General features: G+C 43.2%; 1 protein-coding gene across 3 annotated transcripts in view; it reads left to right on the plus strand.

Moving 5' to 3' along the window:
• The first annotated feature begins 13449 nt into the window (after positions 1-13449).
• The window catches only part of TNKS2 (tankyrase 2), a 2182082-nt gene continuing 2176361 nt past the window's right edge, over positions 13450-19170 (plus strand). For all 3 annotated transcript variants that reach the window (XM_069611330.1, XM_069611331.1, XM_069611332.1), the window contains exon 1: positions 13450-14023. In XM_069611330.1, coding sequence (XP_069467431.1) covers positions 13861-14023 — 163 coding nt within the window. In that variant the 5' untranslated portion in view covers positions 13450-13860. The remainder of the gene's footprint in view (positions 14024-19170) is intronic.

The raw sequence follows: 19170 nt of genomic DNA on the forward strand, positions 1-19170 counted from the left end.
CGCGAGGTAGGGTAGATTTCATCGCGGTGGCCCATCAAGGAGGCGATTCGGTGGCTCCCCTTTCGCAACTGAAAGAGCTGGCCGCGCGCGCTGCCAAGCAAAATTCTGAAATAAAATGTCAGGCGCGCGATGGTAGAGAGAGGCGTCTGACTTCTGAAAGCACCGGTGCTTGGTTGGAGAGCGCAATAATTTCTCCGAGAGGCTCAGAGAATGCTTATAACTGTTATGAGAAGGATACAGCCTGTCCCGTATCCATCCCAGAGCTGCTTGAAAATGACAAGGAAGTTACTGTAGAGTCAGTGATTTTGGATACAATTGTCACAAATCCCATAAACAACAAATCAACGTTGGAAGTTTGGACTAAATGAAATGTGACATTAGCCCAAGAGGAAGCAGGGATTTCTACTCCACGGGAAAATGTATAGGGGGGAAGCAGATTCATCATCCCTCGTAAAAGAAAATACACCGAGAGAAACTGTGGAATCCCCTGTCAAAAGACGAAATTCGCTGGCCATCGTTAATAAACTTTTGCTAGACCTAACAGAACTGAATGGAACTCTAACTGCGAAACCTTCCGTGGCTAACGAGTTGAAACCTAACTTGGAAGGATCCAAAACTGAACCCTGGCAGAACTTACAATCGCCAATGTTCCCGGTAAAAGAATCTACTCCTTGGAAACTCTGGACAAGTAGGGCAAGGAAAAGAAGGCGTGTTTCATCAAGCCTGTCACCGCCTTTTGAATGCTTGCAGAACAGACCTAGGCCAAACAACAAGAGCCCTCCATGCAAATCAATCGCAAACAACCAAGGGGGGAGTCCTTTAGACAATGACCCTGTCATTTTGAGCACCGAGGAGCGGGGTGAGTCATTTAGCAATGACGAATCTCTCTCAAACCCAGCTGAGAAACAACGAAATAACCTAAAACCGAAACGAAAAAACAATAGAGCCTCATCAAATCAAATCGTGAGAGATGCTCATGTTCAAAAATTAATTAAAGATGCGCTGAGTGATTTAAGACCGTTTGTCATGTCTTCATTGACAATAGCGATGGCGCCCATGCTCAAGATGTATGAGCAAATCAATGAGAATATAAAAGATCTGTCAACTCTGTCTGCTCTGATGAACTCTAAAATGCCCTTGGTTGATCCGGATGGAGACTCGGCTATTGTAAAAATATGGGGAAATATCCAAAGAATTGACCAGACTATGAAGGAATTAGCAGATCAAAAGAAATCAAACATCGAGGATAAGAGAGTCCTAGGTGAGGTTACAAGAGAAGCATTGGGACTCCTAAAACAAAGTCAAAAAACAAGAAGGGTTGAAGCAGATTCAGTGGTGATCACACCTGAGAGCTTGCCGTCAAATTCGGCATTAAATAAAAAGACAGTTAATGCCGATTTTATTCGACAACCTGTGATACTCAACGCTAATCCAACATCACCATCATCTAAACAAACAGACAAGGATAACGTGCAAAGCCTCTCAGAAGATGTTGAAATCAACAAAGGAGCTAATATGGGAGTGCCTGGTCTTACTCTGGCTCAACGGCCATCTATCCTTCACCCTGCCATGGAGGCCATGAATGTTGAATCTACAGATCAACCTACATTGTTCCAATCAAACATTACAAACCAATCTGAAAAGAAGAAGGTTGCAATTAATATCGTTCACATACCTTCAATGGAGGCGCTTCCGTCCACTTCTGATAATGCTGATGGAACTGTAGGGGATGGGGATATCAGCCCGCAGGACCTTCAGGCAATTCGAACCACTCTTGTTCAACCGGAAAAGGAAATGACCGAAAGTGTTCCTAAAGTCTTAACTGTAAGGGACAGGACTCCTACAATCAATGAAAATGGAGTTGATTGCCTTGGCTCACGTATTGGAAGCCCCTCAAATCAAAATTCAACTAAAGAGAAAACATACAACATATTTCTAAAACCGAAACTGGCCAACCCAAATCAAGATCTGGAGAAAAAAACGAAAAATCAAAAATGCAAAAGGAAACGAAATAATCTGGGCTCAAGGAAATTCCTTAGAAACTTGAAGGCAGTAAATATGTTCGTAAACACAGAACAGTCTTGTGAAAGTCAGAAAAGACTTCTGCCACATTTGAAATCAAGTGAGAAAATAATCATTGAAGAAACAATCACTGAGGATGAAAGTGCAGAGATTTTACAGAATGAGCTGATCAATCTTTCAACTTATGAAGAAGAAATCTGCACTGAAGAAAATGAAGAGCATGCCGCAGAAAACTCTGTAGAATCACCCGCACCCCATCCTGATGATAAACCACTGGCAAAGTCCATACAAGACTTGACAAAAGGTGGACGAATCTGTCAACTAATACTACCTAAGGATGTTATCAAAGCCTCAAACACCCCTCAACAAGAGCCCAAGTTCGAGACCATGGACGAGAAAAGGAATCGGCAAGGAGCTTCAAATGGAATGGGCAAAACCACACACGAAAAAAAACCCTGGTGCAACATACTAGAAGAGAAAAAGGCGAAGGATGCCGCTGAAACACACGGGCCGTGCATTCCAGCTCGAGATTGCCCGAGACAATCTTGTCCGAGGGATTTCATGGTAAAAACAATTATTAAAGAAAACCAAGGAGGACGGAGCCAGCCCAGCAGAAAAAATACCCTGCAGGCTGAGAAACACAAAAAATCTGGAAGATACGTGTTGATTCTGGAACGAATCTTGGACTGAAAAGACGGTCTAACACTAAACAGAAACAACGTACTACGCCTACTGCACCATGTGCCTGGTCTTCGTTCTATAGAATCTAACGACATTCGAACTGTCGAATTTGTCAATGACCAGCAGAATGACAAAGTACGGCTTCATATTGATTCAAGATTAATATGTGACCTACTCATCAATGCGATCCACTTCTTGTTGTCACTGGGCTTTGACATTCATGAGGAAGGAACCACATCTGAGATAACTACAACTTCCAAAGACACATCAAGAATTGGTGCAGAAGCAGATAAACTTCGACCAAAAAATATTGAGAACGTTATCGATGCCCAAACATCAATAATGATAGAGCAATCAGATCAGCTATCAGATAAACCGCAGAGTGAAAAAGATAGCAGTGCCAAAAATCAAACACGATGCATGTTTGGCGAGCAAATCAAAATTACGATAAATGGAAACACTAATACCCTGACTAATGAAAATAATCCAACTGAGAGTGCAGAGAAGCCAACTTTGAATACAAATTGGAATTGGTTGGCAGGTGTTTTAGGTAACAAATCAAGAGCTAATGCCAACTAGGGCCAGTTGGCCCTATAATAAACATCTTATCATGGAACACGAGAGGTTTGGTACATCTGTTTAATGACACAAGGAACTGGAGTGATGACTTAACTATCATCTGTTTCCAAGAAACATGGCTGTCTACTTGCCCATTGTCAGATGCATTCGAAATAGCAATAAACCCTGCCATAACAAGAGCCATGGGTCGTCTGTCTGCTGGTCTATTGACCATGATAAGAAAATGCTCTGGCTGGAAACTAATAAAAACATTAAATCTATCTCCATTCATACAGTACTCTGTGATTTCCGCAAAGATTGAGACAAATAACATCACAGAACAAATCCACATCATCAATATCTACTGGCACCATAAAAACGCGGGAATATACAAGTTCAAAAAGATGTTGTGTGACTTGATTGATGAAATAAATAGTGGTACTCATAATTCAAACATTATCTGTTGTGGAGATTTCAATTTAGACTTTGTGAACGAATCCAAGGTAACTGGATCTAAAAGTCTATCACAAAAATCGGTCAAAAAACGGTGTACTGAACTTGAGGAAAGAAATGTATACATGATAAACGGGAACATCAAAGACGACATCGCTCCTGAGAAAACCTGGAGAAGCATGAATCAAACTTCCACAATAGATTACTTCTTCATATCAGATAACCTACAACAACGAGCCGTGCCCCTGAACATCACAGTCGATTCAAATAGTGACCACAGTCAACTAAAATTATCACTAAAACTGACAAACGTCAAGAAACCTCAACAATGGAATAACCAAGTTGTCGCCGAACCTAATAGATCGCGGCTAAAGATAAATCCTCAAGATGTTAAGATTCTGACAGAGTCTTATGAGAAATATGTAAAAAATGCCACAGAAAAGAATCTGGAATACAACTGTCTTCTAGAACAGTTTATGACTATAAATAAAGGAGGGATAAGACCATCTTTCCAACTGAAACACTACTTTGATAAACAAGTTCTCAAAAGAAAACAACAACTTCGTAAAGAGCTAAGGCAGCACAAAAACCTAAAAGCCGAATATCAAATACAGGCGATTAAAATCAGCAAACAAAAATATAAAAACTGGCAAATATCCCATAAAGCAATTATGTGTCAAAATGATAGTGAATCAATGCTTTCCAGCCTCAACAATAAAAACTCTTCTGAGTTTTGGAAATTAATACACAGGATTGATTGCAATCAAGACTCAATTCAAATATCTATGGTGTGTGAAAAAGACTGGATTAAACACTATAATACAGTCTGCGAGAAAAACAGCACCACCATTGACCCTCCAATGCCACAGATTTCAAAATGGGATCTTCAGTTCGACAGAGAGGACATACTTTTGAGCATCAAACAAAGTTCCTCCTCCAGGGCGCCAGATCCTGATGGCCTAACAAATTTCACACTCAAACAAAATACTGAAGAATGGGCCAATTTTCTATCAAAACTATTTGCCGTCATCGCCAATGAAGGAAATATACCATCTAGCTGGAAAACTGCGATCATCATTCCAATTTACAAAAAAGGCAACAGGGCTGAACCGAAAAACTACAGGCCAATTGCCTTATTGGATTGTTGGGAAAAATATTCGCAATTCAACTGCAGAAACAACTTCTCTAGTGGATCCAAGATTCTAACCGTGTGGACTCCCGTCAAGCAGGCTTTGTTAAGGGCGTAGGCTGTGGCCTGAATATCCTTTTGTTGAATATACTCAAAATGGATGCAATAAAAAGAAATAAAAATATATATCTGGCATTTGTGGACCTGTCACAAGCACTTGACAGCATTGACAGAGAATTACTCTGGAAGAAAATGTCCGAGTGGAAATGCCCAAGCAGCCTACTCCTAGCAATAAAAGCATTACATACCAACACCGAGATAACAATAAGGCTGGACAAAAGGGGAACTTTATCAACTCCAATAAAAACATATTGAGGAGTAAAACAAGGGTGTCCCCTGGGCTCGATTATCTTCAATCTTTTCATCTCAGACCTTGGCGACGCATACAAAAACGCAAACACCTTCTTGCCAAAAATTAATGGAAATGAAGTCCATTGGCTACTGTATGCGGACGATCTAGTTCTCCTGGACTTGACCCCAATAGGTCTGCAACGTAAACTTGACATTCTAGCACAATACATCCGCCTAAATGGCCTCCAAGTGAACACGAAAAAATCAGAAATTCTGATATTGCAAGACTTGCATAAGAACAAAGATCTTGTTGGAAAGAAAAGGTTCACTTGGAAAATGGGCGAAGACACGATTCAACAAAAAACACAATCAATGTACCTAGGTATGCTTTTGAGTTCAAACATCAATGACGCCCCATGGGTGGAAAAAGTCAAATCTAAATGCAGGCAACTGACAGCGCAAGCTTGCATTATAAATATGAAATATGGGAAACATTCACTAATACCAGCTTTGACTTTCTACAAAATGAAGGTCATCCCGGCCCTAATTCATGGAGCTCATTGTGCCTTTGGATGTCCTGCGGAAGTCTGGGCCTCACTGGAACACTCTTTTTGGTCCAAGTATTGCAGTTACCTCCAGGAGTTCCAACCGCCTGTATAAGATTTGAGCTCAGCCTCCTATCCATTAATGGGAGAATTATGTGGAATATGTTAAATGAATATCGCAAGGCCACAGCTGAGAAGCCACAACTACAATACAACATCTTAAAAGATCTAGCCAAAGAGTCTGGCGACACTGTCCTCCTAATGTGGGCCCATCGTTGTGAAAAAATCCTCAACGACATAGGAGCAGACAAATATATGCTCCGAGAAAATCCAAATAAGGTCAAATCATTGCTTTGGACCCAATATTGGATCGACACTGGCGATACATGCAAAAAACATAGAATCATGAAGCTGATGCCTAATGAAGAGAGAAAATTGAATGGGATCATGCCTTATCTTCAAAAATTCCCAGAAAAAAATCGAAGAGCAATTTTCATGAAATATCGCCTCAACCAATTGCCCACTCGAGAAAATTTGAACATATGGAAAGATGCCGGCCTAAAGTCTCAAATGTGTTGCCTTTGTGATAATGACATCGAAACCTTGAAACATCTAACATTAACATGCCCTAAATTGATACATGAACGTACAAAGCACCTAGGAAGTTTTATTTCAGCAAGACCAACGATGTCCATTGAAGACTGGTGGAAACAACTTTCTCAAGATTCGGACTGTAGTCTAACATTCGAGCTAACCTTTTTTCTGGAAGCTATGGTGGAAAAACTTTTAAAGGCAGAAGCGAACCTAGAATCCAACAGCCAAAGACATTAAAAATGGCTAAATCATGTAGCGCATGCTGAATTAAGTGCCACCTCTTACCGGTTTCTGGAAAATATGCTATGGACTTCATTTTCAACATGTGGTTGTTGCTTAACTATCTTGAAAAATGGTTCCTGCAGGGCTTCTGGCGCAGGGTAGATCATGGCCCTACGTTTGCTTCTGCCTTTTCTCAAGCTGTTATTCAGATGTTGTTTCATTCTTGTTCTTCTGTAACTTACTTTTTTAAAGGTTTGTAACAAACCAATAAAAAAAGAAATTATCACAATTCCTATGGTACGCGGGTCAGTTCGTAAAAAATGGTCGGACCTGACCCACCCATATTCGGCTGGTGGATTGACGGCCCCACATTTTGAACTGTATTGGATAGCTGCTCAAGCCCAATTTGCATCCTATTGGTACGGGGAAGACTCAGACCCCTCATGTGTGGCTGGAAAATCTAGCTGCAAGAAGGAACGACCTCCGGTCACTAATACTCAAAGGTAAATATACCAACGACTGCCCCTACGACCCTGTAAGGTAAAAACCTGACCGTGTGGCGCTCATCTTTATTAAAATTGGAAGTGTACACTCATACACTAAAGAGCTCCCAATATGGAAATTCCCCGGGTTGGGCCCCACATGGGACAAATCATTGAGCATGCGCTGGGAGGGTCAAGGATACCTGGTGTTAGCTGACCTGTACCCCAACTGATACTTTATCACTCCACAAACTAAGAAACAAGGCCATGGGGACTCGGCCATCGATTAGATACAATACTACAGGATTTGGTCTGCTATCTCAACATAATGGCCCGGCTACTACAACGAACCCCCAGAAAATACTGAGGCATCATATACTGTTAATTCCACAAACTGTCACTGCCGACTGTCCACACTATATAAGACATTGTTGAATAAAATATCAACTAATGTACCAGCAGTCAGTTCGAAATGGGCGAAGAGTCTAAATGTGGAACTATCCGACACTCAATAGAAAAACATGTTCCTTGACACATGTAATCTCTCTTTGAACTCCAGATTTAGGGTCATGCAATTTAAACTGTTAAACAGACTCTATCACACACCTGGGAAACTGAGTAAAATACTTAAGACTGGGGAACAACTATGCCTAATGTGTCATGCAAAGGAATCTGACCACATCCAACTGTTCTGGAGCTGTCTTTCCCTGATCGGGTTCTGGGAGTCAGTCTTGAGGACATTGTCAGATGTTGTGGAGACCGAGTTGCAAAGCTCCCTTTTGGGCGCACTATTTGGTGGCTGGTCCACACTTACAGCAAAGCGTCTCAGATCGTTTGTAAATATGGGATGCATGATGGCTAAAAGGTGCATACTACTGAAATGGAAATACAAGAACCCCCCAACAACCAAGGCATAGCTAGTAGACCTAACATGGGCCCCAAACTGCGAAGAAACCTACATTTATATGCTTCCGGTTTCCTCTAGACCCAAGGACACATGGGTGGAGTTCCGATCATACTTGGCCAAGGCTTCCACTGACTAATGAATGCGCCACTCCACAAAACCTCCCTCCAACCCCCAATGCTTTATACCAGTAACCGTTGTGATATCGTAATAAATACTCCGTATTTACGTGACTTATCTCTGTATCATTGTAATGCCGTGTATGTTAATAACTGTAGACCTGTGAGGGTCTATGTCGCTGACTAATACCTTTTCCTGTACCTTACAGATTGCTTGCAAAGAGTTATTAAATAAAAGTTTTTTTTTAAAAGAAAAAAAGAAAGATGATTGTACTTTTAAGTTCCCCTTCCTTAAGAGAAGACTACAAGTGCCATAACGGAAATTAACATCAGACTAAAACCTCTCTTCTGGGTTTTGTAACTGTAGTTTCAAGACCCCCAAAAATGAATATACCTCTCAACCTAGTGAGACTCTAAGGTAGATAAAATCCAATTGTTTTGTCTAAAAGGGGGTAATGGCTTGCATGAGTTTGAACTAAGTACAGGGTGGGTGATGCCCACCAAATGCAGGAGAGTTGGGTGGGAGGTGTGAAATTAAACTGTGTGATAAGGTCACATGCTTATAGTCAGTGTTTTACACAGGCATGAAGATTGCTACCATGCATAATGTCAAGTAAGTTTGAAGTTCCACACAAATAAAACATTTTGAGTGTATCAAATTTGCAGAGATCATTGAAATGGAGAAAGAAAAGTTTCAAAATGTGTTTTGGTTGGTTAGGTGACTCTGATTGTCCTGCGGGAGTGCACAGATTAGGGTAGTTACCTGGAGATGTGTGAAGCTTTCCTAAACAAATGCCCTCATCATGTGCCTGTGTAGTTGTAATCCTTAAACAAGCATCTATTAGTGGCTTTTGTTTTGGAGATTTGCTCACTCAATGATCCACTGATGGTATCCAGGGCACTGATTGGTGGCAGAGGCATGTCACTGGCTGCATCCTTGCATGTATCTATGCATCAGATTTAAGTGCAAACATAGCTGGGAAGCAGCAGAGCATTATCCATTGTGAGGCACCAAGGACATCAGTGCGGAGGTAGCAGAGGTAGGTGAAATAAATAGGGGATCATGTTAGGGTTACAGAGGTGGGAAGAAGTCTGGGGGGAATAAGGCAGATTTGAGTGGAGTGATCAGCTCTTCTCACAAAGAGTGTGACAGAGGACTTTCAGGCCGCATCATAATTCTGGATGTGGTGGCAGGCTTGGGCAAAGTAGAAGTGCCAGTTGTAATTGTAGTCCTTAAGCATTTATTACAATGACAATGATTGTGAGGGTGGGCCAACATCTAGGAAAGCAGTACTTCGTTGCATTTTTCTTTTTAACGGGGAGACCGAGACGAAGTAGCTGGCCTGCATTTGCATTGGTTTAAAAAAGGGGGGGCTTTATTGGGTTGCACCAGCGTCATTCATGTGGGATTGAGGATCATTGTGCGAGTGATTTTAATGTGGTAAGGTGGCAAACCACAACTGAGGCAATGTTTTTATTTTTTTATTGCACTTTACTTTTTTTTGCATTTGGTTTAAAATCTAAACCTTACAGCTATTTGTCCAAACATATACCTCACTCAAACGTAAGACAAAGTACAAAATAGAGGTTTAAGGACATGATTATTAAAAAAAGAAGATAGAAAAATTAACACAACTTAAGATTGCTCCACATCTTCAGAGGGGGTCGTGGCCTCCTCAATTGCCCATTTCTATAAAAGAGAAACTAACAGTTCAGAAAAGAGATCAGCAATAACCGCCTATATCGCTCTTGCTTATTATCCATTATCGAAAATACTTCCCTCAGGAATGCTAATGATGCCAGTGTTAACAAAATGTGATCGCCTTGGAGTGCGGCAGACCACCATTAATCAATGTTCAGTGTTGTACAACGCAGGAGAAATTTTCCCAACCACCTTGTTCTTTCCAATTTCAAATTTGGGCACTCCAGAGTCAGGTGTAACAATATTTCTCACTGTGTTTTACATAGTCTGCATTCGTAGTTTCTTACATTTGGTGCCTTTCTTACTTCTGTGATTTTTCAGGTTGGCATCAAATTTAAACAAAAGCGCAAACATGGGCTTCTGAGGTGTTTACTAGGAAATGTTTCAAGATATCTTAATGGCTTTCCTCTGGGTCTGTGTTCCAGACCCTTATGACCATAAAGTTTCAGTTTTCTGATAGATTCCCGCGTGTTAATGCAATCTTGATCCAGTCATTTATGTTTCACTTTTGTCGGGTTTCTCATAAGGGTGTCTTCTGAAGAGCCCAGATTGTGCAGAGTGGCTAGGCAAGAACTTTTCCAAGCCACGAGGACCGCTTCTGTGTTTTGCTGTAACACTTTTTTCAGTACTTTGAACCTGCCCTATGGGTTACCCAACAAGCAGGGTAATGGAGTACAGTGAGGAGAGGCCCAGTTCTTCTCTTATTAGTTGGATTGGTACACATGATCGGAGTGAGATAACTGATCTCGAAAAGAGACCCTCCAATTTGGGCCATGATGGTGCTGGCAGAGCAAATGAGGCCTGCGCTCCATGAGTAACTATTGGTGTAGTTTTCATTCTATAGAAATTGATCACTGGAATTAGTGAGAACTTGTAGTGTTTGGATTGAATTAATCTTGCCTGGGAGGCAAGATTTCGGATTTTACATCTTGAACTGGCTTCTCTCGGTGCGTCTACTGCACTATTATTCACACACATTCCTGGGTAGGTGATGCTAGGAACTTCAATTATTTTTTTCTCTCCGTTTAAGAACCGCGATTGTTTAGTGGAGATCATCTGGCCGGTTTTACCACCCATGGTCAAAATTCTTGACTTAGCTACATTTACTTTTAGGCCATTTGCATCCACATAGGCGGCAAGGGTATTCAGCTGTCTTTGCAGCCCCACTGAGTCTGGTCTAAAAGGATTAAATTGTCCGCATAAAGCAAATGGCCCACTGACTCCCCTGCCATTCTTGGGGGGGAAACTTCTGATGTCATCAAATGCAGTGGAAACATCTGAAATAAATTGGTTGAACAGACCCGGGGCCAAGGTACACCTCTGTTTCAGCCCTTTTGATGTTTTTATGGGCTCTGACAGGTGACCGCTTTTGTCCAGCCTAACTTGTAGGTTAGTGTTCGAGTAAAAAGTGGTCAGCGCTTCTCTGACGTCCCTCGGCAGTCCCATTCTCTTAACTTCATCCAAAGTTTATTTCTTTCAATAGTATTAAAACGCCTGGGCGAGGTCGATTGAGGTTAGGTATACTTTTCCCTTCTCCTTCGCTGTTTCTTTTATTAAGTTGATTAGAAACAGATTTAGGGATGTCCCTATGCCTTTAACGAATCCTGTCTGCCATTTGTCAAATCATCCCGTGTTCTGATTGCACTCATTAAAAACCCTCAATATTAGAATGCCAAAGATCTTGCCCATTACATCAAGAAGGGTGATAGGCCTGTAATTACGTGGATCAAATCTATCGCCCTTCTAAAATATGGGAACAATGATGGAAGAGCGCCATGAGTCGGAATCCTCTTAGTGATTTTGATTTTCACTTTACATTTTTTCCCCCAGCAAGCAGTGCTCACCTTGCGTTTTGCCTACGCACTGGCTTGAAATGGAGATAAAGTGAGGTACTGGCTAGAGCCCCAGTCCACTTACCCACTTCTTTAACCTTAAATGGTGACAGATAGTGCCACTTGGTGCGTGTGCTTTTTTCAAAAATATGTTGTATTCCAGGCAAAAGCACCAAATGTATACTTTTAAACTCTATCCTATACATGGATGGTGAATTTGAACACAACAACATCAGTACTGGACAGGCCTACAGGAAACTCTGGAGATTTCCCAGTGGGCCTCTACATCATGGGCCTCTTTTGTGTTGGTACCCTAGCATACATGCCAACCCTCCCTATTTAGGCGGGAGACTCCCGATTTTTTTCAGAAAAAAAAGTACTATTTGTTACTGTCTCCCATAGCTCTCAACTCACCCGCTTTTGGCGGGTGTCACCCGCTTTGAAAGCAGATGAATCACCTGCCAACTCCCTTATATGTCCATTCACTTCTATGGGCCCCTCACCCGCCAAAAAGAAAATCGGGTGTTTTCACCCGCCTTGGTGACAAAAAAGGTTGAGAGCTATGGTCTCCCACCTAAAATAACAATATCCCCAATGCATTCCTATGGGGAAAATGCATTCTCCCGATTTCGGTGCTGAAATCTCCCTCTGAGGGGCTTCAGAATGTTGGCAAGTCTGCCCTAATTTTCTGTTTGATGCGTGCCATCGCCCCGCCCTCTTACCCTATCTGTCAGACCACCTCTTGTTTACATCTCTCTATTCGATGAAGCAAATAATTTTTTTAATGCTGCCAATGTTATTTCTCAATTTTAACATGTTTTAATGTCATCTTTGTGCTATATTCACCTACATTTGAATCCCTATAAAGGCATAAAAGTACTTTAAAATTCACTATTTGCAATGTTTCCAATTATCTTCAGTATAATCCCGCCAACCTCCTAAAACCTTACTTATAGGGTTGAAAAGAAGTGTGGGTACCCCTCTACTGAGAACTAACATGGGTGAGTATTTCTTCCACTGAGTAGGGTTTATAACCACGTTTTAGCTCACTTCACCCCTCGCTTACTTATAGGGGTTGATACTTGCTCACTACATTTGGTTGCTACTTTCTCACTACATTTAGTTGCACTGTAATTTATGGGCATAGCTCCCAACCTTTTTTGTCTCCAAGGCGGGTGAAAACACCCGATTTTCTTTTTGGCGGGTGAGAGGCCCATAGAAGTGAATGGGCGGGTGATTCATCTGCTTTCAAGGCGGGTGACACCCGCCAAAAGCGGGTGAGTTGAGAGCTATGTTATGGGGTCGCTTTGAAAAATATTTCCAGGGCTACTTTCATACATGCCAACACTCTCGAGAACCAGGGAGGGAGATTTTGCAACAGAAAGCAACAGAAAGCGGGAGACAGGAATTTCACCATAGGTTTCTATTGAGGATTTAATTATTTTAGGCAGGAGTAAGTAAAAAATAGCAATATTGTTCTTTAAAAAATCGGTCTCCCGCCTAAATCAGGAGGGTTGGCATGTATGCACTTTTGATTCCCAGTCCACTGTTAACACAATGCACAATTTAATTATCAAATATCTGTCCCCTTCATTCAATCCACTCATTTCTCTCACAATGGACCCTTTATCAAGCCCTGGATCGCTACTAAATGCAAGCAGCAAGCCATTTATGGGGAAAAAACGAGGTCCCCTACAAGCCCATTAACCTAAACACTGCATCAGACACACAGAGTTGTAATCTGAGGCTTGACAGCTGCTCTCAAGGCATTGCTGGGCTAGTCCGTCTTCTTTTTCTTTGAACACTTGAGCAAACGAGATTCAACCAATCACTGACACTCTCCTACAAACACCAACAAAGGTCACGTGGCCTGTGTAAGCCGCAACAGGAAGTGTTCTCACGGTCCGTATACTGACTTGTTCCTAGTTGCAGGCATTTTATAAATGATTTGGGTGTTTACCCTTGGACTTGAGAACTACAGACCTCAGTGAAAGAGTTCAATACAGGGAGGAGCGTGTGACTCTCAGGAGGTATCAGTGATTCTGGGCAAGGAATACAGACCTCTGCGCTGCCTTAGACAGAGGAGCGTTGACTAGCGCCTGCCCAGTTTCGCATGGGTTGAGGTAATTGTTGTTACCCCTAAAGAGGCAGGCTGGAAGGGACGGGGAATGTCTCACAGCTGACGCTCCTGTGCGGGGGAGGCCTGGGCGGGCTGCAGGGCATCGCTGCCTCGGCTCCCTCCCCAGCCCTGCAGTGCTGGCGTAGGATGACCGGCGGTCGGCGCTGCGGTGGGGAGGAGGCGGACCGAGAACTCTTCGAGGCCTGCCGCACAGGAGACGTGGAACGAGTACGGAGACTGGTTGGGACAGATAATGTCAACAGCAGGGACACGTCAGGGCGCAGGTCCAGTCCGCTGCACTTTGCCGCAGGTAAGGCTACAAGTTGGAATGTGTGCGTGAAGTATTGGATGGCCGAGATGGAGCTCTGCACTGTCAGTAGCTGCATAGGGCTGTCATTGACCCACTGTTTCAACTGAGGGATCGGAAATAACACACACAAGATTGTTGTATCTGTTTTCCCCTCACTTCCAGACTTTAACATCCCTCCTATGACCTCACCACCGCTGCATTCTTTTATTGTATTTTACCTTCTTTTGGCTATTTTCTTATATACCGGATTTTAAACATTGAGTCTTCGCGTTCCCTGTAAACTCAGAATGATGCCTGTCATAGGTGGCGCTACACTGCTTCCGCGTAAGACTGGCTATAGACTGGGTATGCCTCAAGCTACTGAATCTTACTTCTGAGTGTGGCCACACTGAATAAAGCACACACGAGTCCACTGTGCCCCTATGCCAGCGTTAACATTTGCCAGTTTATCTTTTGCTCCAGTCAGTAAACTCTTACCTTTTTTGAGCCTTTAAAAGGATTATCATGGGACAGGCGTATTGGCAGTGCTTATGGGGTTGCAAATTGAGTGGGGGGGGGTGGTAGCTGCCGTTAGGGTGCGTGACCTAAGCACTAGTGCTTAGGCCACGCCCCCGTGAAGTTTGCCGGACACCCCCCCCTTTGCATTAAGGAGCCGTGGTCGGGGGTCGCTGACCCTGCCAGGCAATTCTTTAACCACACGGCTCCTTGAATGCTACGGGCTTACCGCTGCATGTTAGCTCTTTACTCAGAAACAAAAGGAGAGGCTGGCTAGCCAACTCAGCCCGTCCTCCTCCTCTTTCTGAATAAAGAGACATCAGGCAGCACTCGGTTACACGGCTGTCTTCAGGTGTCAGCATTTCGGATTTAAAAAAGTAAGCATTTCGGATAATTAAAAAAAGAAAAGGCGATGCCTGCAGGCAGCCGTGTAACCGTGCAGCACTCGCTAAATGGCTGCCTGAGAGGTCGAGACTGCTGGGGCTGAAAGCCTTGTGCATTGGGCTGCACAGCAGAACCAAAGAAGGCACCCTGCTGAAACCGTAAATGGCCACTTAAGAAGGGGTATTAAGGTGGCCCTGATGCCAGGTCTCAGTGATGTATGTACATAAGGACGGTGTTTTACTCACTTATTGAGTTCTGTGTAAAGATTTTTTTTTTTTTTTTACAGACCGCAATTTATGCACAGTATGCAGACTGGGTCCAAAAGAGACCACCCGAGACTATTATGAGTAACCCAAAATACATGGGAGCAGGCATCCCCCACTTAACCCTCCCGCCGTCCGTTGGGCACTGCCCAGGAAACGTTAAGCCATGCCCTGTACTTTAGCCACACACCCTTGTTGGAGTCCCCCTCGATTTTGAATCCCATTTGAAGCATTGTTTCTTTCCCATTCCTCTTTCAATTAAATCCAAGCAGGACATTCCACTCCTCTCAGCGCCAGGTTCTGTAATATAACTGCATCATTGGGCATGTTTCTACTTCCTTTGCTTATCATTTATCTGATTTTGCATCACGTTGCCTTTTAACAATGATTTCCTCTGGTAAGTGGCATTGACCTTCTTTGCCCATTTGAACTTCCCATTGACCATTTGGACTATTTTGCATATATGTATACGGGCGGTAGCAGCCAATATTTGCTTTTTGACTCATGCCAGTCTGGTCACATAACACTTATCATGGTTACTTTATCACGACCAGAAAAAATGTCATGCTGCAGTAAGAAAGTGCTAGAATGGTTGCACCGAAATGCCAGTCTAGCCACATAATAATACCTATCATGCTTGCTTTAACAATGATATGCAGTATAAAATACTCCCTCCCCACCCCAACCAGCACCCAACACAAGCACTCACACATTCACTCGGTCATTCACACAGCATTCACTCTCTAATTTGCATGTGCACCCATACACCATGCACTCACTCATTCACACACTCTATAAGTACATAAGAACATACAACAACATATTCCTTGTACACCTGCTTTTAGCCCTGGTCCAGATGCTGCTCCTTCCACGCCTGCAACACCACTTCCAGTAATCTGGGCCCTCCGGGTCCCGTGCACAGGAAGCGCCAGAGCATTTCCTGTTTACTGCACATGCGCGCAGGAGCCGAGTGCCACTTTGCCAGCACCCCATTGAGTCCGAATGTGAAGGGAGGCACAGGAGTGCCCCTCGGCCATTCAGGCATTCAGTTCCCCAGGCCGCATATCGAATGGACCATGGAATATTTGGGAAGCAAAACTCCTCCAGCCTTTCATGGTCCATTGGACCGGTGGGCTGGGGAATAGAAACTGTCAAAGGGAAAATGTTTCTCTTTGACAGTTTAACCCATGGCTCCTCCACAATGAACAATGGTTTTGGCTGGTCATCGCTCCCTCGCCCCTTATGACGAGTCTCCCCTGAGTTTATTTAAAAAAAAAAAAAAAAATACGTGTAAATTGCACAGTGATCCACAATGCATGCACTTTAGGGCCTGATTCTCCACTTGTGAGAAAACATGTGGAGCAGACATTTCCCCCCTCCTGCCACCCACCCCCCTATTTTCTACTACCACTATTCTGAGGTGTGTGTGGAATGATTGGAGGGCATATGTCATGCTGTCCAACTGCTAAAATCTGGCGTTGTGGGGGCAGCATGTACAGCTGTATCACTTGGAATGGTACCATAACTGCGACTACACTGTCGCCTGGTATGATTCCTGCGCCTTTGCGTGGTAAAAAAAATACTGCCCCTCCATAACTTTGACTAAGAGAAGCAGGGATTGCAGGGCTGTCCCCCGCTCCTCTCAGTCATGGTAATGGGCATTGCGGGGGTGTCTCCCGCTTCTGTTAAATGGAGAGCGGGGGACAGGAAAGTTTAAAGAAAATAAATGTACCCTGCAGTGCCAGCTCTGACCCACATAATTGGGTGGGAACTGACACCGCAGGGATCGAGGGAAGTTGGCGGCACACTTCTGTGTGTGCCGCAGTTATGGTCGATGGAGAGCGGGGTAGGGGGACGGGGGCCACAGTTAACTATCTGATCAGTGTGCCACGCCGTAATGGTCGCCGACATTTTGTCGGCGGAATTATGGGCAGAGCAGTGATCACATAGATTCTATCACTGCAAGCATTTGTTAGGACTGCCACCTTTCTGATTTTGGAAAATGTCCTTTAAAGGAGAGTTCCGGGACTTTTTTTTTATTGTCCCTACGGTTCGGCCATGTGTTTTTAAGCATAACTCGGTAGATCGTAGAAAACTTTCCTATGGACCTTACCCGACTTTTCGTCCATTAACGCACTCGAAATCAGCCGCCATTTTCTGATAATCCTATCACTTGCCGCATCGCCCTGGCTCACCTGCTTTTGCGGCACTAAATCAAATCCCCCGCCCCTGAAACAGACTTTATCAAAACATTCATATTCCCCGCCTCTATCCGTGACGTGACTGTGCGCCCAGGCGTCTTCTACGCGACTCCACACAGAACCCGGAAATCAACACAGATCAGCTCACACAACACAGCGCGCCACAATTCGCAATATGAAACTGTACTTTTAAATCAAACCGCAAAATTGTAAATTTGGTAAAGTACATTTATTTGACATCAAATGTTTAGAGAATATTCAGCGATTTTCTTTTTTATTTGCTCACGTTCCAAAAAGTTCGTTTTGAGGCACGCGATGTTCCTTTGCTGTACACAGGGTCTTAGATCATCTCACAATACAGCGCCACAATTCGGAATATGAAACTGTGGTTTAAAAGCAAACTGCAAGATTGTACATTTGGCAAAGTACATTTATTGGACATCAAATGTTTAGAGAATATTCAGCGATTTTCATTTTTATTTGCTCTCGATCCAAAATAGTTCGTCTTGAGGCAAGCGATGTTCGTGTGCAGTAAACAGGGTGTTGGTTTACGATAAAATAAGCTCTTCGGTCGCACTGATAATCGCATGGCTGTTCCAACAACGAGGCACTAGGCCACCACAACGGTCTGTATGTTGCATCTAGCCGTTAGTACCGCGTAAGGGCATACTTGTACTTGGCGATCGTCCCATAAAATGGTCAGGGTGGTAACGTTGTTCACGCGGAGAAGCAACTGGCGATTAAAAAAGCCGTCCGCCGGTGTCTGGTACTCGTGACACATGCAGTAATGCATGATGTACCTGTTTGAAAAACATAAACAATGAAATTAGTCTCACCATCAGATCTTTATTAAAATTATTCATTTTATATATTCGGTCGGGAAATTATTTCATAGCTAGGACAGTGCAACTGGGTTTTAAACGTCAAGGGGGGGCTGTAGGATACTGAGACAGTCCCTCAGTGCAGGGGTTGACAGGGAGTGCAGGTGGAGAGTGGAAGGGCCCAGGACCGAGATCACAGACAGTGGACCAGTTGTAGCAGGGGAGAGGGAGAGAGAAAGCAGAAGCAAAGGTTTTGAGGTGCTTCCGTAAAAGTAGACGGTTCTCCCCAAGATAGTGCACGGTACAAAACAATATGCCACATAGAACGAACAAGTACAACTTAACCCGTCTTTAAAGCTACTGTATAGTAATTAAATTGCGGTATAAACTCATCTAAAGAGTTACTTACATTATATTTGCATTTTCCATTGTGTCTGTGCGTAGGGCAGCCCCGAAATACCACTCCTTCTATGCCGACGTTATTTCTTCTAATGAACGAACATGAAATGGCTTTCGTTTCTGAAATTATATTCATTATCGTTTCTTACGTGGTCCCGGCCTGTCAAGGTCAAAATACAATAGAACCTTATACTGAGTCGTGGGCCATTCTGGCACCCGAGAAAAAATCAAAGCAGCTGAACTTCACTTTGAACGAGCACACATTCCTAGTTAGCTACATTCAGTGTAAGGCATTCTCACAGGACTTGAAATTTACACTCCATCTTTGCATTTTGTCTGCGTGCTTTGCAGCCCCACAGAACCATAAATACGGAGACATTCTATATTTTTTGAAAAATGATTTATATTACTGTTTGGTTTAATTTAATGCGCAAATGAACAAGGTTGGATAGATACACATATTCAATGGGCCTGCGACATGAGGAGACTCGAGAGAACAGACAATCAAATTACAATCATTTAAACCGTGATGTGTATTTCTCAATGAGCTCTGCTTTAGGTGGACATGGAACAGAGGCAATGTT

The sequence above is a fragment of the Ambystoma mexicanum genome, chromosome 8, assembly GCF_040938575.1.
Source record: "Ambystoma mexicanum isolate Mex_15411 chromosome 8, UKY_AmexF1_1, whole genome shotgun sequence".
NCBI lineage: Eukaryota > Metazoa > Chordata > Amphibia > Caudata > Ambystomatidae > Ambystoma > Ambystoma mexicanum.